A 27,163-nucleotide genomic window follows, 5' to 3' on the forward strand; every position below is an offset into this window, starting at 1 on the left:
AAATTGAGGGAGTTTATTTTTAAAATAAATAAAGGGGGGGATACAAAGAAGAACTTTCTACAGAGAACCGCAGATGAGCTTTCCGCCTCACTCCTATCTGCACGCATGTGTCTCCTTTTGGAAACAGCCTGTATTCTGTCTCTGCTGAATCATTAATAATCACTGGGTGCCCCCAGAGGCTCGGGGTGTTTGTAACACCACATGAGATAACTGAGAAAGCCCATTGGAAACCATAGAGTGGTGATGATTTTTTTTTTTAACGTTTATTCATTTTTGAGAGACAGAGAGAGACAGAGTATGAGCAGGGAAGGGGCAGAGAGGGAGACACAGAAGCTGAAGCAGGCTCCAGGCTCTGAGCTGTCAGCACAGAGCCCGATGTGGAGCTCGAACTCACAAACTGTGAGATCATGACCTGAGCCGAAGTCGGACGCTCAACCGACTGAGCCACCCAGGCGCCCCTGATGATTTTTTTTAACACTTGGAATAAGGTGAACAGGGAAAGAGCACTGAATCCTTGGCTGTGTTTTGAGAATGGCTTACCTTCTTGACCTCCTCTTATGATTAGACTTTAGCTGAAGGCCAAGGCAGCAAACTAAATGGGCAGTGAACTCTCCATCTAGGCTTTAGCCATGATGTAACTTGTTCTCAGGATTTTGCAGTTCTTTGGGTACTGAATTATATCTGAGCACAAGCTAATGACTGAACCCTGACAGCAAGGTCCTGTTTGGCATCTGGCACTGGCATTACAAGGCATCAGAGAGAACTTAAGAGAGGCACAGTGGAGGAAATGGCTCCCAGGGTGGGAGCTTGAACTCACAACCTTGAGATCAAAGAACCACATGTCCTACTGACTGAGCCAACCAAATGCCCCTCTCTTTTTAAAAATCAGTTGGTCTGGGGCGCCTGGGTGGCGCAGTCGGTTGAGCGTCCAACTTCAGCCAGGTCACGATCTCGCGGTCTGTGAGTTCGAGCCCCACGTCAGGCTCTGGGCTGATGGCTCAGAGCCTGGAGCCTGTTTCCGATTCTGTGTCTCCCTCTCTCTCTGCCCCTCCCCCGTTCATGCTCTGTCTCTCTCTGTCCCAAAAATAAATAAATGTTGAGAAAAAAATTAAAAAAATAATAATAATAAAAAATAAAATAAAAATCAGTTGGTCTGAGGCCACACAATGAATCAGAGGCAGAGCTGGGATTAGAACTCGGGTCTTCTGCCTTAGCACAGTGTCCCTTCCCCAACACCATGTTGTTTATTTTAGCTCTACTGTCAGTATTTCAAAACAAATTTGTTTAAACTGATAGTTTGCTCCAACACAAAGTCCAAAAGCTAAGAAAACCCCCAAACAAGAATGGCATCACGAACAGGGTAATACCAAACCAACAACTCCACACAATAACCACCTACATCAAGTGAAAAGAGTCATAAAGGATACATAGCCTTGTCAGAGAGGTGGGGTTCTTTTTCCTCAGCTTTACTAAGATAGAATTCACATACCATAAGATTTTTCATTTTATACAATTTAGTGTTACTTAGTATATTCAGTTATATGACCATTACTATATAATTTCAAAACATTTTCATCACCCCAAAAAGAAACTCTGTACCCAATAGCAAGTGTTCCCCATTCTTCATCCCGAACCCCGCCAGCTCCTGGCAACCACTAATCTACTTTCTATTTGTATGCATGTGTCTGCTCTGGACATTTCATATAAATGGAAGCATACAACATGTGGTCTTTTGTGACCAGCTTCTTTCAATTAAAATGTTTCCAAGGTTCATCCATGTTGGAACATATATCAGTAAATACTTCATTCCTTTTTATGGCTGAATAATATCTTATTGTATGGTATCATCTTCTTCTTTTTTAAGGTTGCTTTATTTATTTTTGAAAGAGAGCGGTAGAAAGCGACCAGAGGAAGGGCAGAGAGGGAGAGAGAGAGAATCCCAAGCAGCCTCCGTGCTGTCAGCACAGAGCCCGCTGCAGGGCCCAAACTCACAAAGTGAAATCATGACCTGAGCCGAAATCAAGAGTCAGACACTTAATTGACTGAGCCACCCAGGTGTCCTGGTAACATCTTTATCCATTCACCAGTGGATGAACATTTGGGTTATTTCCATCTTTTGTCTATTATGAGCATTGCTATGAATGTTCATGTACAATATTTTTTGTAGACATATTTTCAATTGTCTTGGGTAATTGTCTTGAGTGGAATTGCTGGGTCATAGGAACTGCCAGACTGTTCTGCAGGCAGCTGCACCACATTACACTTCTACCAGCAACGTACGAGTGTTCTAATTCTCCACATCCTCGTCGACACTTGTTATTGTCCATCCTCTCGATCACAGCCATTCTAGTTGGTTGTGGCAGAGTCTTCATAACAAAAAGTGACAGTAAAATCTTCTACGCAAGCACATTCTCTGATCAAGCACATGACCCACTGAGCCCCACAGGTGGTAGAACAGGACATAATACTGACTTTACTACCCTATCCTACTGCTGTGGTGCCCTCCCTAACAATTAAGGGCAGTGGTTCTCAAAATGTAGTCCCAAGACCAGCAGCACCAGTATCATCTGGGAACCAGTTAGAAATGCAGAGTCTCAGACTCTGCCCCAGACCTACTGAATCAGAGACTCTAGGGTGAGACACAGCTTCCTGTGAGTCTAGTGATCCTGACACCTGCTCAAGTTCAAGGGAAAGCAGCATCTGCTGCAGGGCATCTTTGTCCCTCAATGTCAGCTTTAACCATCTTATTAGTGATGATTAATACACACCAAATCCATTATCCCCTACAAAGGAAGATGACAGTGACGAATAAAGAACTTTCTAAAGGATTCCATCATGCAACTCAAGTGGAAGGATTTGACACTTTCCAGTAATGAGTGACACTGTTGATGTAAACTGTTCACAATAATTTATTTTGGACACAGAAAACCTAGCTGGAAGGTAAATAGGAATTTCACAAACACCATCCAAGGCAGTAACATAAATACAATTTCCCTCATACTTGCTGTTCTAAATATTCCTTGTCCATTCAAAATTTCAAAGAGCAACCTATCATAGTTCTCCTTTAGATTTTTGGAAAGAGGATGGCACAAGAGCTTCACATTCATTAAACATTTAAACAATCATTTAAAACAGTAAAGGTGGCCTCATCAACACCATGTGATGTTGACAGGCCACAAATACTCCCATGACCCTGGTAATGTTGACTATTATCTAAAAAAATGAGGAAAAAAACTTCTTTGGAAAACCACTGTACATTTCTTTCATATCCTGCCATTTACGGATCTTTTCTTTATATGTTTCTTACAAGTTTACAAATTCAGTAATTAGGGCAGGTGAAGCCCCTATGTGGTGACATTTTTGTTACCTCCTTCAGATATGGCTAGATCCACTGCTTCTCAAGTTCAGCAGGAGTGATCAGTGTGAGAAGGTGAGGCATCTGCCCAGGTCCCACCAGGGGATAAGCAACGCTCACACATGCATGTGGATGTGGATACAGAGGAAGAACCACACACTGAACAGCAAAAAACTCACCATTAGAGTAAGAATTGCTATAATGATTCCATTTATTCTTTGAAACCCATTCTTCACTGACTGAATGGTTTTCATAGCATTTCTCTTGTCTGGGACATCACAGTTTCTCTGAGCAGATTCAAAACCTTCTCATAAGTGTCTAGAATTTCCCGAGCAGTGGGTCTTTCTGCAGGAGTCTGGCTCTTACACGCCTTGTGAATATCAAACAAATGAAATCGGACCATATCACTTCCTTCAACGTGCCCCAAAAGGAAACTAGAGACATCTGGAATCTTCCAGATGTCAATCTTCTCATCATATGACGGCATGAGATCATCGTCAAAAGGCATGTCTTCTCCATAGGGCCACAGCTGCTCTGGAGCCACAAAGTCCCCGTGAAGCTCCCTGTGGCCACACTTCACAAACGTCCTTGAGCTGTGGTTCACCAGGGGCAAGGCATCCAGGTCGTTTACCACAATGCTGAAGTTGCTCGTCAGCAGATACTGGGACAAGGTCTTGGGCAGGTCACTGGAATCGCACATGACCAGGGTACCCAGGGGGCTGTGGTGCAGGTAGTGGATGATGGCCACGTAATTCATGGCCAGCTGCAGCCTGTGCTGCCACGTGTTCACACCGTGGTACTTGGAAAGGTTGAGCGTTTCTTCCAGATTGCTCAAGGAACCTAAGGGGTGATATTCGGTAAGAATAGTGTTGTCCTCCTCACAGTATCCAAGCAAGGTGACAACATGTTTACTCTGCAGGGTTTTCAGCATCCGCAGCCCATGCAGGAAATCATCTTTCATCTCCAGACTGGTGAGCCGTGAGAGCGCGACTTTGCGTTCCTTCCACTCAGACAGAAAGACCTGAAACCAAGCCAGAGACAATCAAACCTGAAACCGTCACCTGTGTTAGTGAGCAGGAAACAAACCCCACAGGTGCAGAGAAGGTAGAAACTAGGCAGACAAACCCAGTCCTAGAGTGGCTCTCAGCCTGGTCACAAAGACTCACTGCTAAGCAAACACAGGCACCCAGTGCAGAAGGCCTAGGGCAGGCCCAGGAGGGACTCTGCTTAGGGTGCTGAGGGCCATCTGGAGAGGGTGTTGGAAGGTTCCTGGGAGTTGGGCTGAAGGATGACTGCGGCTTGCAGGGTGGATGTGGAGAATGGGAAGTGCACTCCCAGAAGAGGGGGCTGCTGTATAAAGGCATGGAGTGGCAAAATGACCAGGTCCAAATTCCTGCAGCAGAAAGGGCTGAGGATGGGCAGGACCAGGGGAGAAGACTGGAAAAGTGGGGAGTCCACCTGGCCAGCACCTCACGCATCACAATATTACTTGTTCATTTTTCAAGGTAGTATAGCAAACCACAGAAACAGTTTTAGGTAAGGAAAACAATTTTACGTGGCGTGTGGTTTTGTGTTACTTCAACTGTAACAGCAGAAGCTGAAACACACGCAGACACTAGAGCTGCCCATCCTGGTGTGGCCAACAGGGGAACAACTGCACAGGAAGCCTCGGTTCTCCATTTTATTAGCCAGGAAAGGCTTGTGGGAAGTACTGTCATTAAGAACCTCTGATCTTCTGCTTAAATCCCCAAAGGGAAGGCAGAAGCCTGCACAAGAGAAAACGGGCTCAGAAGTGGGGAGATGGCTGCCCCAGGCTGCTTCTGCTGCTAGCGGGCTGTTTCTCTGTGCTTCTACTTACTCTTTAAAACAAAGCTTACGGTTTTCGAAACCAATCTGGAGCATGATTTATCAAGTGCCTTTAACATCAAATCTAAAATCTATCTAAGGAAGTAATCTGAGATAGAACAAATCTCTAGGAATAAAAATCTGGCACTACTTATAAAAGCATAAACTGGAACTTATCCGTCCATCAAAAAATGGGGAGTAGTTCAGTAATGGTAGACCACTCAAAAGAAGACGATGGGGTCAGCAAAATGCACATATTGAGAGAGTTTTCACAGATAAAAGTAATGTCACAAATGAAAAAGGATACAAAATTTCATTTATGTTGTTCTAACTGCATAGAACAAGTAAAAATTACATGGAAATCAAAGGAAATAGGCTGTTTCAGTTCTCTTCACATGCTAAGATCCTGGGCGATTTTTTTCCTTTATGAGTCACAGTATTTTCCAACTTTTCTAGAATGAATATACATGACTTTCATATTTAACAACATTTTTAAAAAGAACTCAAAAATATATCAAATGGAGGTGAGTTAGAAACCTGTGAAGATTTCTTTGGGATCTGAAAAGAGAGGTTCATTAATGGAAAAACCCAGGTACCGACAGTTGACCCTTAATATTTACAGAGAAATCTTTCAGGGCGCCTGGGTGGCTCAGTCAGTTAAGCACCCTACTATTGATTTCAGCACAGGTAATGATCTCACGGTTTGAGAGTTCAAGCCCGCATCGGGCTCTGCACTGACAGCACAGAACCTACCTGGGATTCTCTCTCTCTCTCAAAATAAATAAAACTTAAAAAATAAATAAATAAAAAGAAATCTTTCAAGACCTTTTCAAAAACTCAAAATTGAGAAATTTTACTATGGATCACAATTTTTATTATTTCTTCTTCTTATTATTATTTTTAACATTTATTCATCTCTGAGAGACAGAGAGAGAACAGAGAGTGTGTGGGGGAAGGGAAGAGGGGGAGGGAGACACAGAATCCAAAGCAGGCTCCAGGCTCCAAGCTGTCAGCACAGAGCCCAACACAGGGCTCGAACTCAACAGACCACGAGATCATGACCTGAGCTGAAGTTGGACGCTTAACCGACTGAGTTACCCAGATGCCCCCACAGTTTTTTTTTTTTTTTTAATGTTCATTTATTTCTGGGAAAGAAAGACAGTGTTGAATGGGGAAGAAGCAGAGAAAGAGAGGGACAGAAGATCCGAAGTGGGCTCTATGCTGACAGCAGAGAGCCTGATGCCAGGCTGGAACCTGCAAACTACAAGATCATGCCCTGAGCCACAGCTGGACACTTAACCGACTGAGGCACCCAGGTGCCCCTGGATCATAATTTCTATTAAAAAGCCATTTTAGGGGCGCCTGGGTGGCGCAGTCGGTTAAGCGTCCGACTTCAGCCAGGTCACGATCTCGTGGTCTGTGAGTTTGAGCCCCGCGTCAGGCTCTGGGCTGATGGCTCAGAGCCTGGAGCCTGTTTCCAATTCTGTGTCTCCCTCTCTCTCTGCCCCTCCCCATTCATGCTCTGTCTCTCTCTGTCCCAAAAATAAATAAATGTTGAAAAAAAAAAAAAAGCCATTTTACTTGTATACCGAAAACTAGTATAACACCGTATGTTAACTATATTTGAATTTTTCAAAAGCCATTTTGCTTTGGCTGCTAAATTCACTAAAAGTTTCATGAATACATATATTTATTCATATATATGTTTTATTCGTATATATATTTTTTGACATGGAACACATTCTCTCCATAGACCTGCATCAACACTGAACTCGACACTTGACTCCAATATAAAAATCTTATTTTTTGTTGAGGGCCTTCAGTTCCTTAGACCTATCTCCTCATGGTGACCACCAACTCCAGCAGACGCCTTGGTATCTTAGGCTCATTTTTCACATAAAAACAGTGATCACTTTAGGGAAGCTGCTACAATTTATTCATACATTATTCAATAATAAATGGTAGGGTGCTTGGGTGGCTCAGTCAGTTGAGTGTCCAACTTCAGCTCAGGTCATGATCTCACGGTTCATGAGTTTGAGCCCCACAATGGGCTCTGTGCTGACAGTTCAGAGCCTGGAGCCTGCTTTGGATTCTGTGTCTCCCTCTCTCTCTGCCCCTACCCTGCTCATGCTCTCTCTCTCTCTCTCTCTCAAAAATAAACATTAAATAAGTAAATAAATAAATCTTGGAAGAAGCTCAACCACAGGCCTTATGACTTCCTCCTAAACCCTTGTTTACATTGAATTTTTGTGCCTCAGATAAATGAAAGTCTTTGGAATCACTCACAAATATCTGAAACCTTCCAAGTTAAATATCCGCAGGTCAGGGATTGTTTAAGAATCATTTCTTAGCAGGGCGCCTGGGTGGCTCACTCGGTTGACTGCCGACTTCGGCCTAGGTCATAATCTTGAAGTTCATGGGTTGGAGCCCTGTGTCAGACTCTGTGCTGACAGCTTGGAGCCTGGAGCCTGCTTCAGATTCTGCGTCTCCCTCTCTTTCTCTCTGCCTGTTCCCCCCTTTGTGCTGTTTCTCTCTCTCAAAAATAAATAAACACTAAAAAAATTTTATATAAAAAAAATCATTTCTTAGCAATATCTAATTGAGTTGCTTTATTACACTTTCTAAAATTCTCTTATTTAGAGAGAGCAGTTTTACCTTTTTTTTAAATTATAAAATTAATCAAGAATACTCTTCTTGGTAAAAATTCAAAAACAGAAGGAGATTTCCTTCCCCTACTTTTACTCACCCAAAGGAAACTTGTTAACTGGTTGGTTGGTAACCTCACAGCCATTCCTTTATGTGTGTATACGTGTTAATGCATACTTTATAAATAGCATTTGAGTTTACAGTGACATAAAATAAGAGTATAACATACATGTCATATTGCAACTTGTTTTTTTTTTCACATAACTAATACCTTACACTTTCCTGTATATATATTCTTTCTAAAGGTCATTTTTTTTTTAATGTTTACTTCTGAGAGAGAGAGAGGGACAGAGCATGAGAAGGGGAGGGACAGAGAAAAGAGAGAGACACAGATGATGAAGTAGGCTCCAGACTCTGAGCTGTTAGCACAGAGCCCAACATGGGGCTCAAACTCACAAACCATGAAATCATGACCTGAACCAAAGTCAGACACTTATCTGACAGAGCCACCCAGGTTCCCCTAAAGGTCATTCTTTTTAAAGCTGCACAATATTTCACAGTATGGGTACACTACCTATGCTAGTGTATTTTCAGTGAGATTTTTCAGATGATCATTTCTTTAAAACTAAAGTGTAATATAATAAAGACTCATGAAATCTGTAATGGATGTAGTCAGATGAATTAGTTCCTTCTTCCATGCAGCTCTATAATCTTTAACATGGTTTTACGTGATCTATTTTAAAGACTTGATGGGCATTTAAATTATTTCCCTTTTTTTCTTATTAACAACAATTCTACAATAAATAGCCCTATATTCATAACTCTGTGCATGTCTCAAGCATTTCTATAAGCTGGGTAAGTAGACAGGTGACTGAATGAGGAATATGGATGGCCAACACGACCCTCCAAAGTCTGTGCCAGCAGGCACTCTTGTTATGTATGAGTGAATCTTAGGTTCTACAGCCTTAATCACGCTAGATATTATCAATCTTGCTAACATGTACCAATCTGAAAAATGAAAAACATTTTACTGTCCCAATTTATATCTCCCTGATTACTAATGAGACTGAGCACTTTTTAATCATTGTTGACATTTCTGTAGGTCTTCTGCAGAAAGTATGTTCATTGTCCTATATCCAATTTTCTATGGGGTTGTTTTGTGCTTATTAATTTCTAGGAGCTCTTGTGATCCTTTATTACAAATGTAAAGGATAAATTTTAGAAAATAATTAGTTTACTTTATGCGGTCTTTTGTAGTAAAAAAAATAACTATTGTGTCTTCGTAAATTTAACAAATATTTGGGTTAATAAAAAAACTGATATAAATCCCTGCCTCTATGAAATTCACATTCTAATGTAGGAGGCAGATAATAAAGAAAATAAACAGGACATGTATAAAGTATACTGGAGGGTAAAATGTGCTCTGAAGAAAAATTAAGCAGGGAAGGGTTTTCAATTTTAAATAGGGTTAGAGAAGCTCTCACTGGGGTGACATTTGAGCAAGAACCTGAAGGAGGTAGAGGCATGAGCCATGTGCTATCTGGGGTAACCATGGCCCAGACAGAAAGAACAGCAAAGGCAAAAGCCCTGGGGTGGCAGCATGCCCACAGGCTGCCATATCAGCAAGGCCAGAGTGGCTGGAGAGGAATAAGCAAAGGGGAACGGAGTAGGAATAAGGTTGAAAAAGGGTGCAGACCTCATAAAACCCTTAACTTGGTGAAAGGATTCTGGCTTTTACTTAAATGAGAAAGAGAGCCATTGGAGAATTCTGAGCAGAGGAGAGATGCTACTTAGAATTTAATGGCAGTATTCTGGTTGTGAAGGGCTGAGAGAGGGACAAGTGTGGAAGCACAGAGCCCACTTGAGAGGCTACTGAAATAATCCAGGTACAAGATGATGGTGGCTTGAATGGGGGGAGGGAGACAGGCAGAGAAGTCTGAAGACTGGCCAAATTCTGGATCTTTTCTGAGTGCAGAGACAATAGAACTTGCTGATGGACTAAACATGGATGTGAGAGAAAGAAACATGTGAAGGATGCTTCTTCCCAGGTGTGTGTCCTGAGCAACTGGGCTAACGGAGTTGTCATTAACCACATTGGGGAAGAATAAAGGAAAAGCAGGCTGGGGGGATGGTCTGGGACACAGTCAATGTGAGAAGCCTTTCTAACATCCAAGTGGAGATGGATGTGGGGTAGGCAGCTGTATAGAAAAATCTAAAGAGTTCAGGGCAGAGGTCTTTGTGCAGATAAATGTAAGAGGCTGGATGAAGTCATTCAGGGACTGAACATAGAGGAAGAAGGATCCAAGGTTAAGGGGGATGAGGAGGTGGACCCTGCAAAAGGGACTGAGAAGTGGACACTGTTATTTCATACTTTTAAGTATACAATTCATGTAACATCTGTTTTTCAGCCTGAAGTATTAAAAATAGATCACATAATATCCTTCTAAATGTTACAGAAAACTAGAGGACTACAGAGTAATTTTAAGAGAATCAAATTCTTTCTTCTAAAAGGATCCAACCCAAATTTTATGGCTTTTTAATGTATTATATTTTTAAAATTTATTTTGAAAGAGAGAATGAGTCAGGGAGGAGCAGAGAGAGAGAGTAAGAGAGACAGAATCCCAAGCAGGCTCTATGCTGTCAGAACCCATGAGATCATGACCTGAGCTGAAATCAAGCATTGGACACTTAACCGAGTCACCCAGGCATCCCTGTACTATATTTTAATTTTAAAGGAAAAACATGCAGCTGTAAAGACTCTAACAGTGATCTGTGATCTCATAAAGTCAACATCATGGGCTGGGCACATGGAATGACACATGAGGTTATACCACCTTCTGCTCACCCCTGTTCAAAACAGGGTGTGACCTGAATCATGCTTTCGTTATCCACAGCAATATGGCAGGACCTTCTGCCTTCTGGAAGAATTGGTTCCACTGTAATCTTTATTCTCTCTCACGAGTACTGTTGCACCAAATCTGTTTCAGAAAATGCACAGGCCCTTAAGATGTGGGTGTTTCTGTCTTTGATATGGCTGACAGAGTATGTATCTCATTCCTTTAATGTAATCTTGGGTTTAAAAATCAAAAATGCAGGCACTGGATGGCTCAGTTGGTTAAACACTCGATTCTTGATTTCAGTTCAGGTCATGATCTCATGGTTCGTGAGTTCAAGCCCTGCCCAGGGCTCTGTGCTAACAGCAGGGAGCCTGCTGGAGATTCTCTGTCTCTCCCTCTGCCCTTCATAGAGCACACTTGCACACTCTCTCTCAAAAATAAAATATGTCTTAAAATTTATTTAAAAATAAGCAAACAAATAAATAAAAATCTAGAAGGGAGAGGTGCCTGGGTGGCTCAGTTGGTTGAGTGTCCGACTCTTGATTTTGGCTCAGGTCATGCCCTCAGGTTGTAGGATCGAGCCCCATGTCAGGCTCTGTGTTCATCATGAAGCCTGCTTAAGATTCTCTCTCTCTCTCTCTCTCTCTCTCTGCCCCCTCTCCACAACTCATGTTTTCTTTCTCTCGTAAGTTAAAAAAAAAAAATCTAAAAGGGATAGTATGGTAACTGTACTAGAATTAAAATTAAAAACTTAATTGAAGGGGGGCCTGTGTCCAACTCTTGATTTCAGCTCAGATCATGATCCCAGGGTCATAGGATCAAGCTCCAAGTTGGGCTCTGCACTGTGCGTGGAGCCTGTTTGCGATTCTCTCTCTTGAGATCTCTCTCTGTCTCTGTCTCTCCCTCCCTCTGCCTCTCTCCCCTGCTTCTGGGCGCTCTCTTTCTCTCTCAAATAAAAATTAAAAAAAATTTTAATAAAAAGTAAAAACTTAAAAAATACACATGAAATAAAATTTACCAAAAAAAAAAAAAAAATCTAAAAGAGATGAATCTCTCACTGTTCTCTCCAGAGAATAAGATCAGAGATGGGGAATCCAAGAGGTAGAAGGGAAATTTACTTTGTGTTTCACCTCCTTCTGAATATTTGAATGTACTGCTTTTACAATTAAAGAAAATCAGAGAAGAAACAGCAACAAGTCAATCTGCCTTTCAGGGGCAAAGCTGCACACTGCTCCAGGCAATCCCAAACACAAACCAAAAACACAGTCTGGGGAAAGACGGGGTTGGCTGCATGTCTGTATATTGAGGAAACCATCAAAGCTAAACCAGTGTTTTATTTTATGAGGAATCAGCTAAAGAGCCTTTGTCTTCTAGCTCCTAAAATGTGTTCTATAAAGCAAGCCCTGCGCTAGAGGCAGAGGACACACCTTCATGCCCGCAGGGAGCTTACGTTTACGAGACAACAAAATGGAAGCCAGATGAGTAATGGGGGGGAGGGGGGGTTGAAGACGGGTGTTGGGAACCCCTCTTGAGAAGTGACCCCTGTGTGACCCAGAAGCTGAGAACTGGATGATGGAGGGGGAGCTCACTGTGTCTGACGTAGAGGAAGGCACTGCAGAGGCCCTGAGATGAGAAAGGGCATGTTTGATCAAGGGACAAAAGAAAGGGCAAAGGTGACTGTAAGGCAGCGTGAGGGACCCATCTGGGGTGAGTTTAGGAGATGAGCTGGGTCCAGATGAGGAAGAAGGTGGCAGATTGTGGTAAGAGGTGCAGCTTTTCCCCCTAAGGGGAAAGGGAAGCCCTGCAAGTGTAGCATGATCTGAGCTGCGTTTAGAAGACAACTATGCCTGCCACCTGGGTGGCTCAGTCGTTAGGCACACAGTGGAGCCCCACTCTGGGTGAGCTTGAGCCCCGCGTGGGGTGAACAACAGCACCACTTCGGGCAAAACACAAGCCCCACTTCAGGTGAGCCCTGCTTCTCTCTCCCTCTCTCTCTCTCTGCCCCTCATGGGATTCTCTCTCTCTGCTCCTCACTCACTTGCATCACTCTCTTTCTCAAAAAAAGGAAGACAAGTATGCTTGGGGCATCATGACCGGCAAAAGCAGGTCGGGCCAAGGCAACAACTAATGGTGACAGCTAGAATGGGTCAGGGGCCAGGGAGATCATCAAACAAGTTTGGGGCCTGTTTTGAAAATATAACTGATGGAACTTGCTCTTGGCTTAGTTGAGGGGGAGTGATGGAGAGGATCCAAGATGACTTCCAGGTTTGGGCTCCGGCAAGGAGGTGGGAAGGAAGTGGTGGTGTTGACCTACACAGGGGAGGCTGGGAGAGCGGGACTCAGAAGGGAAATTATCAAGAGTTCCATCCTCAGGACACTTAGATGCTCAACAGACCACCAAGCAGAGATATCAAATAAGTAAGTAGTTGGATATACAAATGTGGCTTAGGGAGAGCTACAGGCTAGAGATAAAAATTTGGGAGTCCCAAGAACACAAAATGTCTTTAAGCAATGGCACTAGATTCAATCACTTAAGACTATATCTAAAGAAGGCAAAAGAAGAGGATCCAGGAAGCAACTAAGAGGAACGATGTTTGTTAACCTCAGCACTACAGACAGTTGGGCCAGGTAATTAATTATTTGTTAGGGTGAGGCTGTCCTGTGCGTTGTGGAAAGTTTAGCAGCCTCCCTGGCCTCTACCCACTGGATGCCAGGAGCACCACTCCCCCTTCCTCCCAGGATGTGACAACCACAAACGTGTCTCTACCTGTTGCCTAATGTCCCCTGGAGGAGCAAAATCGCTTCTGATTGAGAACCAGGGGGCAAGACAGGGAACAGAAACCAGCAAAGGGAAGTCATTAGGAATGGCCAGTGAGAGAGCAGGAAAACCATGAAGAGGTGGTAGCACAGACAGCCAGGGTTGCAAGGACAGAGGAGTCAACTGGATCAAAGGCTGCAGAAAAAATAAAGCGAGAGAAGACAGAGAAATGTCCAACCTGGGGTTTGCAGGTGTTGGGATAAGAGCAGTTCCCTGGAGAAGGGGTGTTTGGAAGCCATCCTGGCAGAGGACAAGAAGAGAAGTGGGGCCAGAGCTCTAGCATCTTCGCTACAGAGGAAGGAGAGCATGCACGGCGCTTCCGAGAAACAGGGAATCTGGGAAAGGGATTTCCGTTGCCAAAGTGTGCGTGTCTGCAGGCCAGCCAGGATGACCCTCAGAGTGGAGAAGACTGAGGGAGCAGGAAAGAGTGGAGAGCTCCAGTGAAGGACGTCATGAGAAGTCACGAGAAGTCACAACACCTGAGCTGGAGGGCTTACAGGTCTGGTGGTAGAGGATGAAGAAATTCCCTTTGGGAAGATTCTGTTTTCAAAACAACTCATGCAGCAAGATCATTAGTTGAGGCAGGGGAAGGAAAAGTTGCCGAGGGAACAGAGTAGGGCTGCTGGGCTGTGCTGACTGCACGGCTGAGGTTTGTGGTCATGCATTAAATCCCAAGGCTGTGCGACTTTGTCCAGGGCACCTGCTCAGATGCAGATGCACAGCTGGGGTCACCGGGTTCGGGACTCTTCCACCAGGCACAACGGAGAGAGAGGTGGAGGGGCTGTTGCATGAGTCTGCATGAGAGTGACACTGAGGGTAACAGCCACAGAGGCTCTGCTGCTGGGTGACATAGGGGAGTGAAGACAGAAAGTGAAACTGTCATGGGATCAACACCCTGGAGGTCCTGATGATACTGAAGAATTACTGAAGCAAGGGTGCTAGGAGAGGAGGAGGAGGTCAGCGAGCGCGATGCAAGAACTCTGGTTACAGAAATTCCTATTTGAGAAGCTTACGCCTCCCAGCTTGGGGTGTCAGTGAGGAGGGGTGCCCACATGGAAAGGAGCTGGTAGCAGCGATGGGAAACACATTAGTGCAAGGAGGCGTTCAATTCAGTGCCCCTGTGGTGGCAGTGAAAGGCCGACCTGTGCTGGGACTCGTAAAGACCCTGGGGTTCAAGGGCACAAGACAGACAAGACTCCTCACTGATGGAGCTAACATCCAGCGCACAAAATACTTTTGCCCTGAGGGCAAATTTCAGCCAAAGACACACAAAAACAATGTAACTGCCTTTCAGTCATACCTCATTTTTTTTTTTAATGTTTATTTACTTTGAGAGAGAGAGAGAGAGAACACAAGCTGGGGAGGGGCAGAGAGAAAGGGAGAGAGAGAATCCCAAGCAGGCTCTGCGCTGTCAGCACAGAGCCCCACACGGGGCTCAAACCCACAAACTGAGATGACGACCTGAGCCGAAATAAAGAGTTGGATGCTTAACTGACTGAGCCACCCAGGTGCCCCCATCATACTTCACTTTAATAAACAAAACTGCATTAATCAGAGTTACTGTCCTTATTATTAAACCCCATACTTGGATGGGCATGATTTGTAGAGGTTCCCTAAACTCCAATCCGTCCTCAAACAACGATTTGCCACCATCAAAGCTACCTACCAAGAAATATATCCTTCAAGGCCAAGAGCAATTCTGAAAAAGATACAAAAAATGGTCTGAGCAGTAACACGGAAACAAGTGGGCAGCCAGCCCCTCAAAGTCACCTCTTTGAAGGAGACAAAAATCAACTGGCTGTAAGTCCTCTTCTCTACACACATCCCTCCCTGGTGGTTTCTTCACATCCTTTCAGCACCATCCCAAATTTATATTCCCACCCCCTGCCCCTGACCCAAATGCGAGACTTGTTCTTCCAACCATCTGTGTCTCCACGTGGGCATCTAGAGGGCCTTAACATGTTCACCTCACGCACACAGAAACTCTGTTCTTCCGGCCCTCCCCTTTCAGGTAATGGTAACCCTATTCTTCCTGTTGCCTGAGCCAAGATCCTTGTCATGTGCTATGAAGACAGAGCAGGGCAAGGGAAGAGGGCCAGAGGCTCGTTACTCTGGGTGTTCAGAATGATCTGAGAGTGAGCTGTATGGATATTTGAGGAAAACGTGTCCCAGTAAAAAAGGTGGGTACCAGCAGAGGCCACAAGACGGAACACGCCTGGTTGTTTGGAGACCAGGAATGAGCCAGTGTGAGCAGAACGCAGGATGAGAAGGGAGACAGCACACAAAGTCCCCCTCTCTTACACTCCACAACTGATCTACTGGGAAATCCTACTGGCTCTACTTTTCAAACATGACCAGAATCCACAGACTTTTCACTACATTCACTGCTAACACCCTTGTCAAGCGGTGACATCTCTCCCCTGCAAGACCTAGCCAATCTTCCACCCTAGCCCACACCTCGGTCTCTTCTGTACTCACATGTGAAAGTGTGCATGCACACGCACGCACGCACACACACACACACACACACACACACCACCTTGTCCCTCTATTCAAACTGCTCCAACGGTCCTCCCAGTCCCACCAAACCCTATGTACCCCAGACATCAGCTGGCAGGCTGTGTCCGACTTCAGCTCAGGTCATGATCTCATAGTTTGTGAGTTCAGGCCCCATGTCGAGCTCTGTGCTGAGAGCTCAGAGCCTGGAGCCTGCTTTGGATTCTGTGTCTCCTTCTCTCTCTGCCCCTTCCCCGCTCATGCGCGTGCTCTTTCTCTTTCTCTCAAAAATAAATAAACATTAAAAACAAACAAAAACAATTTTTTTTTAATAAAAAAACTTTAGGGGTACCTTGCTGGCTCAGTTGGTTAAGTGTCTGACTCTTGATCTCAGCTCAAGTCATGATCTCATGGTTCTTGAGTTCAAGCCCCGTGTGGGGCTCCACAATGAGCATGGAGCCCACTTGGGAATCTTTCTCTCCCTCTCTCTCTGCCCCACCCCTGCTCTCTTGCTCTCTCTCTCAAAATAAATAAACTTAAAAAAATAAAGAAAAAAATTTTAAAACATCAATATAATACCATGACAGAGTTTGAAAAGTAGAATGAAAAAAATTGCTCATAATCCTTCACTATAGCACAATTTCTGTAATTTCTGTATTTCCTACATAAATACATTAATTTTGCAGTTGAAAATCATGTATTGTGCAATTTTGCATGTTGCATTTTTTTCCTTCTAATCATGTTTTTTTCACACGAGATTCCTAACTACACTTAATGGCTGCAGAACATTCTATCAAGTGGATGGACCATAATTAACTAGTCCCTTACAGTTATTATTTCTGGTTTTCTATTGCTATAAATAACAAAGCAAAATCTCCTTTATGCATTTAGCTTTTTTCCTTCCAATGGATTATTTGGATAAAGTCCCAGATGCAAGATCACTGGGCCAAAGGTATTTTGATGGCTCTTAACACATCGTGCCAAGCTGCTATCCCAAAACACCACCCCAATAACACTCAGCTGTAACCCAGAACTCACTCTCTTCACAGCTCCTTCTCCAACACGCTTCAACTGCCTCACTTCGGTCCTCAGCTCCTCGCAGGACAGCCACGGTGAACAGTTTTTCATCTGTCCCATTCTGAAGTGTCCGTGGGGACAGTGAGCAGAGCTGGGAGCAGAGCGTGGACGGGAGATGAAAAACCAATCAAGGCAGAAGTAGAGGAGTGTGTTCATGAGGGCCATGGAGAAGAGCAGCCCCACAGCTGGGGGCACTGCTCTGTGGGGGGCACCTTTCCTGCTGTCCTGGGCTTTCTTTTCCATACTGTTATCCCCTGTAATTTCCTGAATTATAAAATGAAACAAGAAATAATACCAGTCAATTTTTACGTCCATTAAGGTGTTTGGGTGACAAGGGGTTAAGGACAACACAGCCTCTCATGCCTCTTATGCCCAAGGATCTTGCATGCTTTATCATCTTTGTGAGGATTAAAGAAGGTACAGAATGCTCAATGTCAGCTGTTTTCAAGATCACTGTCTTTTTATTACAAACTAACGTCTGGGTTCATCCACTCTAGATTCAACTAAAAGGAAGGTGTCTTTGTTTCTCCCACGGCAATTTGCACTAAATAGATATTTAATGAATAATTAGTAAAATGAAAGAAAACTGCTTTTGTTAGTCTAGCGGGGCCAGGGCAGAAGATGGACAAAGGAGAGGAGCCAGAGAGGAGATGGGGTAGGGGTAGGGGTAGGGGTAGGGGTAGGGGTAGGGGTAGGGGTAGGGGCGGGATGCTGAGGGTCTCCTGAACCCAGCTAAGGAGCTGGGATATTCCCTGGAAGGTGCTAGAAAGCTCCTTAAAATTTTTTTTAAGGATTTTTTTTTTAATTAAAGTTTATTTATTTATGAGAGAGAGCGAGGGAGGGGCGGAGAGAGAGAGAATCCCAAGCAGGTTCCACGCTGTCAGTGCAGAGCCAGACATGGGGTTCAAACTCACAAACCATAAGATCATGACCTGAGCCAAAACCAAGAGTCGGATGCTTAAATGAGTGAGCCACCCAGGTGTCCCGCTCCCTAGTGTCTTTAACAAGCAAGGCTAGGTGTGAAAGATGTGTTTGGGGTGGAACAGATGGAGGCTGGGAGACCAGGTAAAAGGCTCTGGCAGTGCTGCGGGGTAAGAGCTGATGAGCACACGAGCTGGAATGATGGTGGTGATCCTTGCACCAAGTAACTGCCAGGAAGGCTGGACACTCACCAATTCAGCTCTAGCAGCAGAGCCGGTGTGAGGCCCGCAGTGGAGCATTACCGCCTAGTTGTTGGATGGCAGAGGGGTTGGCAAGGGAGAGGGATGGAAGGACCCTGGACATCAGATGCTTGACACTCAAGAATGCTTGAGGCAGAAGCTGTTTCAGAATCAGAGCAGAAGCATGTCAGTACTCTGACACAGGAGATGGCCATAACAGTGTGCTCGCTTAATATCAGTACTGGGAAAGGGGTACCTGGGTGGCTCAGTTGGTAGAGCGTCCAACTTCAGCTTAGGTCATGATCTCATGGTTTGTGAGTTCGGGCCCCATGCCAGGCTCTGTGTTGAGAGCTCAGAGCCTGGAGCCTGCTTTGGATTCTGTGTCTCCCTCCCTCTCTGCCCCTCCCCAGCTCACGTTCTGTCTGTCTGTCTCTCTCTCAAAAATAAATAAACTTTAAAAAAAAAATCAGTACTGGGATGCATGGGGAACACTAGTGACAGAATTGACTCTGTGCTTCCTATGTCTGAAATGACTGTGACATGAACAGTTACCTTCCACGGGCGTCTTCCTTCTCCCAGCTCAGGTTTCCACCCAGACACCTGGGTCACTCAGCGTTCTGGTTGGCCCCAGGCACTGGTTTGAAAATACTCTGTCACAAAGTACCAAAAAGGAGGTTTGCTGAATAAAAACTTCAACTCTGCACATAGACAAGTGGCAATAATTCAAATGGTCCACCTTCTTCAGGGGCCCTTCTAGGGGCCCTCAGGCCCTTGAACTCCAGGATGGAGTGGCAGCCGTGGGAAATCCTGCGACAGCCTGGCTTCCATCGTGAAGCCCTGCCAGCTGGTGTGAGCTCAGAGTCCTGCATCTGGTTCCAATAATCCACTTCCTCTACTCCATCACTAAATTCCAGCCCTCTCATTCACTCAACATGTATTAAACCGTTTCCATAAGCTCAACTCTAGGCACCGGGAATCTGTGAGTAAATAAAACAGATGTGGTTCTTATCTTCTAGGACCTTAGGGGGAAGCCAGTGGAGAAGGCAGACAATAAACAAGTAAACAAAAAAGCTTCTCAGATATTGTGATAAGCTTTCAAGGACAGAGACTAACAGAAGAAATTCCCTGGATGATGCCGGGCCAGAAGACCTCTCTGAGGATTCACACTAAGAACAGAAGCTTGAGAGGGGACAGCTCTCTCATACCTTCTCCTGGAGAAAGTAAAATCCACTTGCCATTCATAGAGCTGGGACACCACACATGGATCAAGCCAACTGCAAAATTCATAGAAATCAGCATTTCTCCTAAGGACACACTACAGGTATAAAGTATCAACAACTCCCTTCTTTGAATGAAGACTGCTTTCTTACTCACTGAGAAACTCTGCTCTCTAAAGTCACACACTATCAAAAATTTTGCCACTCAAAGTCCTACCAAGAACAGGGAAACATCCCACTCTTGCCTGGAGGAGCTAAGTCTCTCTGATACAGAGAAGCCACCTCTGCTTCCAACTGGGTGCAGAACTGCACATGAGCAGTTTCTGGAGAAGGCATTCAACATCTATGTGAACCCTGTGGTCTCCCAGGAACCAGACTCTGGGATCCACTTTGCAGTCCGGACCAGATCTTGACATCTTTACAGGCAGCCCTGCTTAACTTTGAGTCCATCAAAACATTGTTTCCTTTAAATTTTGCCTAAACTCCACCCACCCCCCAAATTCTAAATTTTTTTTTTTTACATTTTTTAAAATTTATTTTTGATAGAGACAGAGCACAATTGGAGGAGGGACAGAGAGAGACGGAGACACAGAATCCGATGCAGGCTCCAGGCTCCGAGCTGTCAGGACAGAGCCCGACCCGGGGCTCGAACTCACAAACTGTGAGATCATGACCCGAGCAGAACTCAGACGCTTAACTGACTGAGCCACCCAGGCGCCTCACCCCCAAAATTCTATAAAAATAACTCTCTTTTCCTGTGATTGAGATGCCATGTTCCACTGCTCCACAGTCACATCCACTGAAATGGGTCAATAACCTGACAAGTTCATTCCTATGGCCTCAGCCCTTTCTCTTCTTTCTCTTGACTTCTCGGTGGCATCTGGAATGGCTGATCACTCTCTCCTTCTTGAAATGCCTTTATTATTTGGTTCCCAGGAAGGTGCACTCTGGGGGCTCCTTTTGCCTCTGACTCTAAGCTGCTGTAGTGCTCAGGGCTCAGACAGACCTCTCCCTCAAGCTCTGTGACCTCATCCAGACTCTGGCTCTCTGTCCCCACCTGCTGACAGCTCCCAGTTGTAAAGCCCTAGTCCCAGCCTCCTCAGAACACCACCCTTGGCTCCTTGACATCACTTAAACATCTGACAGACAATTCAAAAATAGTATTTCTGCTCAACAATAAAAAGATAAATGACTCAATTTAGAAACGGGCAAAGGACTCAAACAGACATTTATCCAAAGGAGATATCAGATGGCAAATAGGCACACAAAAGGATGCTCAACTGTAACAGTCCTCAGGAAAATGCAAGTCAAAACCACAATGAGACCCACCTCATATCCATTAGAATGGCTGTCATCAAAGAGACAAGAATGAGTTCAGAGGAGGCTGTGAGAAAATAGGAGCCCTCCTACAGTGATGGTGGCAATATAAAATGAGGCAGCCACTGTGGAAAATAGTCTGGAAGTTCCTCGAAAGGTTAAACATAGAGTTCCCCATGCAAATCTGCTGCTCGGTATATGCCCAAGACAACTGAAAACATACGTTTATGCCAACACTTGTAGGTGAATGTTCACAGCAGCATTACTCATAACAGCCAAACAGCGGAAATAACCCAAAGTCCCTCATGATAAATGGACAAAAAATCTGATATATCCAAACATGGAATAGGATTCACCCACAAAAAGAAATCAAGCACTAATACATGCTGCAACATGGATAAAACTGGAAAACTTTATCCTAAATGAAACATGCAGACACAAAAGATCACATATCATAGGATTCTACTGATATGAAATATCTAGAACAGGCACATCCATAGAGACAGAAAGTGGATTAGTGACTGCTAGGGGCTGAGTGAGAGGGGAAGGGGAATGGCTGCTAATGGGCACTGGATTACTTTTGTGGATGAAAATGTTGTGGAATTAGTGGTGATGGTCGCAAAACCTTGTGAATATACTAAAAATCACTGAACCATACACTTTAAAAAGCAAACTTTAGGGGCGGTTGGGTGGTTCAGTCGATTAAGCATCCAACTTTGGCTCAGGTCATGATCTCACAAGTCCATAGGTTCGAGCCCCACGTCAGGCTCTGTGCTGATGGCTCAGAGCCTGGAGTTGGCTTCAGATTCTGCGTCTCCTTCTCTCTCTGCCCCTCCCCCCACTCATGCTCTCTCTTTCAAAAATAAAGATTTAAAAATAAAAATAAATTAATTAATTAAAAACAACTTATGGCATATGAATTATATTTCAACTTAAAAAGATAACAAAACGGGGCGCCTGGATAGCTCAGTCGGTTAAGGGTCTGACTGCAGCTCAGGTCATGATCTCTCCGTTCATGATATTGAGCCCCACATCAGTTTCAGATCCTCTGTCTCCCTCTCTCTCTGCCCCTCCCCTGCTTGCACTCTCTCAAAAATAAACATTAAAAAAATAATAATTTATTAAAAAAAAAAAGATAACAGAAATACTTCCCAAACTCAACGTCTGCTCTTTCCCCACAAATCCGCTGTTTCTAGCGGTCAGAATCTCAGTAAATGACAACTTTATTCTTCCAGTGACCCAGCCCATGAGGCTGCATGTCAAGGGTCAGCACAGCAACACTGCTTCCTCTAAGCAAAAAAATCTTAGAAGTAGGGGACTCTTCTACCACCCAGTGTAGTTCTTTCTAATTAATAATAATTTTAAAAAATGCTGCTTTGCATGTCCTGGTTGTCACTAAGAGGTGTCCAGTAAACACCGGCTCTACTGAATTGCTCCAGCCTCAAATCTCTTTCTTTTCTTGAAACAATGCCACCTGCTCAACTTGCCCTCAGTCTTTCCAGCTACACCCATCAGTGTTCTGATGGATGTTCGCTTACCTTTCTCATAAAGACTCCAGGCCCGCATCTTTCCCCCTGGCCCATCCCCTCCTGTCTTCATGGATTTCAACTGGAACTATGACGACTTTGACCACTCAGGCCTCACAGTCTCTTGAGCTTCTTCCACCAGTACCTGATTCTCACAAGGTGCTCTTAAAGAAATGGATAAAACGGCTGCCATCTCTCTTTTACAACATTCAAAAAATGACCAAGTGTGTCTTAACTTAGACCTTAGGTCAAGAATCAGCACTTTTTTCTATAAAAGGCCACACAGTAAATATTTAGGTTTAGGAGCGAAAAGTTGAAATCCAGTGACAACGGCATCACATGACTTATGACCCACCAAGCAGCAGTGTAAAGTGATAAGAGGCCACAAGCTCTCTATCGTGCCATTCAACTCTGTCACCAGGGTGTAAAAGCAGCCTACAACAGTACATAAACAAATGAGTGTGGCTGTGTTTGAATAAAACTTCATTTATGGACAATGAAGTTTGAATTTCATGTAGTTTTCATATAGTTGTGTCACAAAAGATTATTCCTCTCTTGACCTTTCCCCCCAACATTTTTAGGTAAAAAGCATTCTTAGCTTGCAGGTCATACAAATACAGGTGGCAAGCAGAAGCTGGCTGGGCCCTACCCTAGCTGACACTATTCCTCTGGGTCTGTCACAGACCATCTTTCCATCCTACACATTCCCTCCACGTAATCTCATTCACAGACATGGTGATGCTGTTGGTTGCCAAGTCTCCACTGTAGCCTAGGTCTTTCTCCTACACTTCACTCAGCTGGCTCCTCAAGGCTGGGGATGTCCATAACTGAGCTCTTTCTTGTCACCAGCATGCCCCTCCTCCAGGATTCCCTTACAGTGTCAGACACATAATCCACCTACTTGCTCCAGTCACAAAGCAAGTGACTTGGTCCCCTCTTTCCCCGACCTCTAAATCAACCAGTCACCACGTACAGTCAGTTCTATCACCCAAACCTCTCTCAAATCCCTTCTTATTACCGCCACCCTGGTCTAAACCTCTAGTATCTCTTACCTGGGCTTCTGCCAACAGTTTTCTACATGGACTCCCACTTCTTTCTCTTTTCCAGTCCATTTTCCAAACAGCAAACAGGATTTTTTCTTTCCTGAAATGTTTAAAGCATCAAAAATCTAAAAAATAATATCATGAACACCCATCAAGCTTTGTCAAGTAACAGTGCATCATATTTTTTTTTTGAAGATCTTTTAAAAAGAAATACAGTTGAGGCCTCTTTGGACCCCTCCCAGTCCTATTCTTCTCCCTCCCAAGAAGTAATCACCATCCACAAGTTGATGTACATCAGAGTTCTCAAACTGTGGTCCCAGGACCTGCAGCAGCATCACCTAGAAATGTAAGTCCTTGAGTCCTCACTCCAGACCGATTGCATCAGAAGCTGAAGTGAAGCCCAGAAATCTGTGTTTTAACAAGTCTTCCAGGTGATTCAGAGGCATGCTCGAGTCCAAGAACCACTGACGTATATAATTCCCACACATGCTTTTTATTTTCACCACCAGTGTGCCTATAAACAATAACATAATATATGGATGTTTTCATGAGCTTCATACAAGTAGTATTGTACTGTATATACCCTTTGCAACTTGCTCTTTTAAAAGCTCAATATTAAGTTTATGAGGTTTATCCACACAGACACATGAAGCTCGAGTTTGCCACATTCAACTCCACAACTAGCAAAGCAAGTGTTGTACACACTCCTGCATGTGCAGAAGTTTCTTGCTGGTATACACAGGGCGGTCTTTCTAAAGCACAAATCTGATCACCCCTTGCTTAAAACCATCTAACAGTCCTCTCTGTCCTCATGATAAAGTCCAAACTCCTATAAGGTCCCCTGAGATCCAGCCTGTCTCCCTTTCCAGACCCCTCCTTGCACCCCACATTCCAGGCCCTGAGCTTTCCTCCACCCTTGAAGGCGCCCCTCTTGAGAAGTCCAGGCTCCAGTACGTGGGTTCCTTTTTCCTCAACTGTGAGTTCCCGGAGGACTATCTGCCTGCTTTGCACACCCCTGTATCCTCAGCAGCTGGAAAATAGCCAAGAACTCAGTAAAAATGCACTGACTACCTGATCACCCAGGATTCCTTGTCTTCACAGCCTCACACACTGACTCCTCTTTGCTTTCTCAGTCCCACCAAATCTGCTCTTCATCTCTTCTTGTGCCTGTCCTCTGATGCTCTCATCCAGCACCAACTCCAGTTTGAACTCACCATCTTTTTAATTCGCAAACCTCCTTGCCGACAACCTTCCACTGATTCCACCTCGCCACTGGTAGTAGATTCAGTTGTATAGGGCTTGAAGCTTATACCATATTTTTTCTTTTGGAGGCATACCACTTTCTTCACTTCCATGCAAAGGGTGCCAACATCAGGTACAAACTGTGTAGAGATTCATATTTTCTAATCTACCTTAGATCACCATTACCCAGTTACCATTTAATGCATTTCTTATGGGCCCTGCAGATAGTTATATGCTTCAATAGTCTTTCAATTATCCCTAAGTCCTCACATCCACTTCCGAATGCTCAAAAAAAGACTCATCCAAAAACTCAACTTTTACACAATGTCAACCTCACACTAATTCTGTGAGGCATATATAATTGTTACTATTCCCATTTAACAGATAAGAGAACTGAGTCAGAGGTGAAGTGACTTAGCCAAGGTCACTAAACTGTACATGGAGGAGCCAAGTTTTCCAGCCTCACATTCTTCCCCTAAATCCTTCAACCTTCAGGTGTTGAAGGTTCAGGAATTGAACATAGCATGGTCACTGCAGGGGTTGAGGGTGGATGCTGTGAAGCTGCCTATCCATCTCTCTCCTTTTTTTTTTTTTTTAAATATTCTAGTATTTTTTTAAACTTTTTTTTTTTTTTTTTTTTTGGAGCGAGCGAGAGAGAGAGAGAGAGAGAGAGAGAGAGAGAGATGGGGGGTGGGGCAGAGAGAGGGAGAGAGAGAATCCTAAGCAGGCTCCTGCTGTCCGTGCAGAGCCCAATGCGGGGCCCAAACCCGAGAACCGAGAGAGCATGACCCCAGCCAAAATCAAGAGACTGACTTAATAGACTGAGTCACCCAGGTGCCCCAAGACTGCCCATTTCTTAAAGAAAGCTTTAGCTCACCCCAACACCTGATGGGCCTTTTTTCTTTGAAAGGAGTATTTCTGGAGTAGGCTGCCAAGGGCTGTGGATAGGCTGTATGGCTGAAGGAATTTTGTCCTGAAATAAGCAAAATGACACTGAAAGTTGCTGCTGGTTTTGCAAGTTAGGGAATAAAGATTGTGGGGCCGGCTGGGTAAGAGAAATTTAGGCAATGTTTAGACACAAAGGATTTCTGACATTGATAGGAAAAAGCTGGTAACAGAAAAAACTGGAAACCACTGCTCTACAATCACAGCTTATTTAAAAGAAGGCAATGGAACAAAATTAGTTTTTACCAATTGATTGAGTACTGAATTCAACCAGAGGAAAAACGAATTGGAGTTACCCCAAAAAATTGAGAATAGAATCTCAGTTTGCCGGTAGAACACGAGGCACATTAAAATAATTATTTTAAATGTTCCGGATGCTTTCTTAACCTAAAGGTGCTACAGCCAAGGTAAAGGATGGAGAAGACAAGACTACTAACAAAAGGGCTGGGCCGGCCTTTAAAAACCGGGCGGCACTGGACTATACCCTTAACACGGAGCCCCGCCCCCAGGGAGTGGCGGCACGAAAGACCCCAGGCAGCACAGGAGCCCGCAAGCGGGAGCCCAAGCCCGACCCAGGCGGAGGCGTCCGTCACGTAAAGGTGCCACTTTCGGCCGCAGGGTAGTCGCTCGCTGCTGGGGCCGCGGCCGCCGCCGGCCAAGGGCAGGCCCCGCAGGAAGCGTTTCTGCCCTCCGCGCCTGCCCGCCCCCCAGCCCCATGTCTCTCTAGAGTCCGAGCGGGACGCCACGCCCGGGCCCGTGGCTTCCCCGCGTTCTCTCGCCCGCCTCCCCGTCTCCCCACCTCCCGCTCGCCGCGCCTACCTGCGGCCCCCACTCCGGCACGCGGCCTCCTGCGCCGGCGCGGCCGGAAACCAGAGGGGGCAGAGAGAGCGCGAGGCTGCCCCCTGGCGTCCGCCTCCCGCCGCGCACCTGGAGGCCCTCGCAGACAGGATTCCAGCCCCGGTGCGCCCCACCGGTCTCCTCTCCTTGGCTTCTCTCTGAGTCCTTGAGGACAATGATGTGTTGACCTATTATTGCTTTAGTCTGGACGCCCAGCCTGGAGTTGCGTACAGTGGAGTGGAGCTATAAGATCTAAACCCTTCAAAAAGCTCCTGATCATTGCAAAGCGGTGGTCCCGAAGGGTGGTCCTCAGACCAGAAGCAGATGCTTCACGTCTCCAGGGAAATTGTTAAAAGTGCAAATTCTTGGCTCCATCCCAGACCTGGCGGCGGGTGGGGTGCAGCAATCTGTGCTTCTGGGTGATGCTGAAGACTCTGAAGGTTGAGAACCACTGGTGGAGGGGAAACTCAGGGGCTTAGCCTGCGCAGGAAAGCTGAGTTTCACGCATTCAAAGGGTGGCAGGCAAGAACTTTGACAAACGCCAAAGGAGGTGTACAGTACTGTCTGGAAAGGGGGAGGGAAGCTGGAAGGTCTCAATGCATCGCACTGGCATCTGTACCTGATGGAAAAGTTTCAACATTGAAAGTTAGACTATATAACTTTTTGTGGGTTAAACTAGAAGTGCTATTTACTTCTACACGGACATATTTTCCAAGTTTAGAATCAAGAGTGTAATTCGATGCGGGTTAAAAACTGAACCTGTACTGAGAATCCGAACAACGAAAAGTAAAATAACTAGAAG

At 44.9% G+C, this 27,163-nt stretch overlaps 1 protein-coding gene across 18 annotated transcripts; it reads right to left on the reverse strand.

Annotated features, from left to right (window-relative positions):
- Positions 1 to 2,891: 2,891 nt before the first annotated feature.
- POMK (protein O-mannose kinase) lies at positions 2,892 to 26,412 on the reverse strand. 18 transcript variants are annotated; one of them, XM_045055462.1, is made up of 9 exons: positions 26,344 to 26,382; positions 25,457 to 25,552; positions 23,347 to 23,437; positions 22,307 to 22,458; positions 19,440 to 19,508; positions 18,787 to 18,884; positions 18,247 to 18,394; positions 17,036 to 17,338; positions 2,892 to 4,376 (listed from the first exon to the last, which is right to left on the reverse strand). In XM_045055462.1, exons 7-9 carry the CDS (start codon positions 18,292 to 18,294, stop codon positions 3,606 to 3,608), a joined length of 1,122 nt encoding a protein of 373 aa, XP_044911397.1. In that variant the 5' UTR covers positions 18,295 to 18,394; positions 18,787 to 18,884; positions 19,440 to 19,508; positions 22,307 to 22,458; positions 23,347 to 23,437; positions 25,457 to 25,552; positions 26,344 to 26,382; the 3' UTR covers positions 2,892 to 3,605. The 18 variants fall into 18 exon arrangements, with proteins under 18 accessions (XP_044911397.1, XP_044911403.1, XP_044911402.1 ...); XM_045055468.1 differs by lacking the exon at positions 26,344 to 26,382 and adding an exon at positions 23,676 to 23,851 and having other exon boundaries at positions 25,457 to 26,227; XM_045055467.1 differs by lacking the exon at positions 26,344 to 26,382 and adding an exon at positions 23,612 to 23,851 and having other exon boundaries at positions 25,457 to 26,227.
- Positions 26,413 to 27,163: the final 751 nt, after the last annotated feature.

This window comes from Felis catus, chromosome B1 (genome assembly GCF_018350175.1).
Source record: "Felis catus isolate Fca126 chromosome B1, F.catus_Fca126_mat1.0, whole genome shotgun sequence".
Taxonomy (NCBI): domain Eukaryota; kingdom Metazoa; phylum Chordata; class Mammalia; order Carnivora; family Felidae; genus Felis; species Felis catus.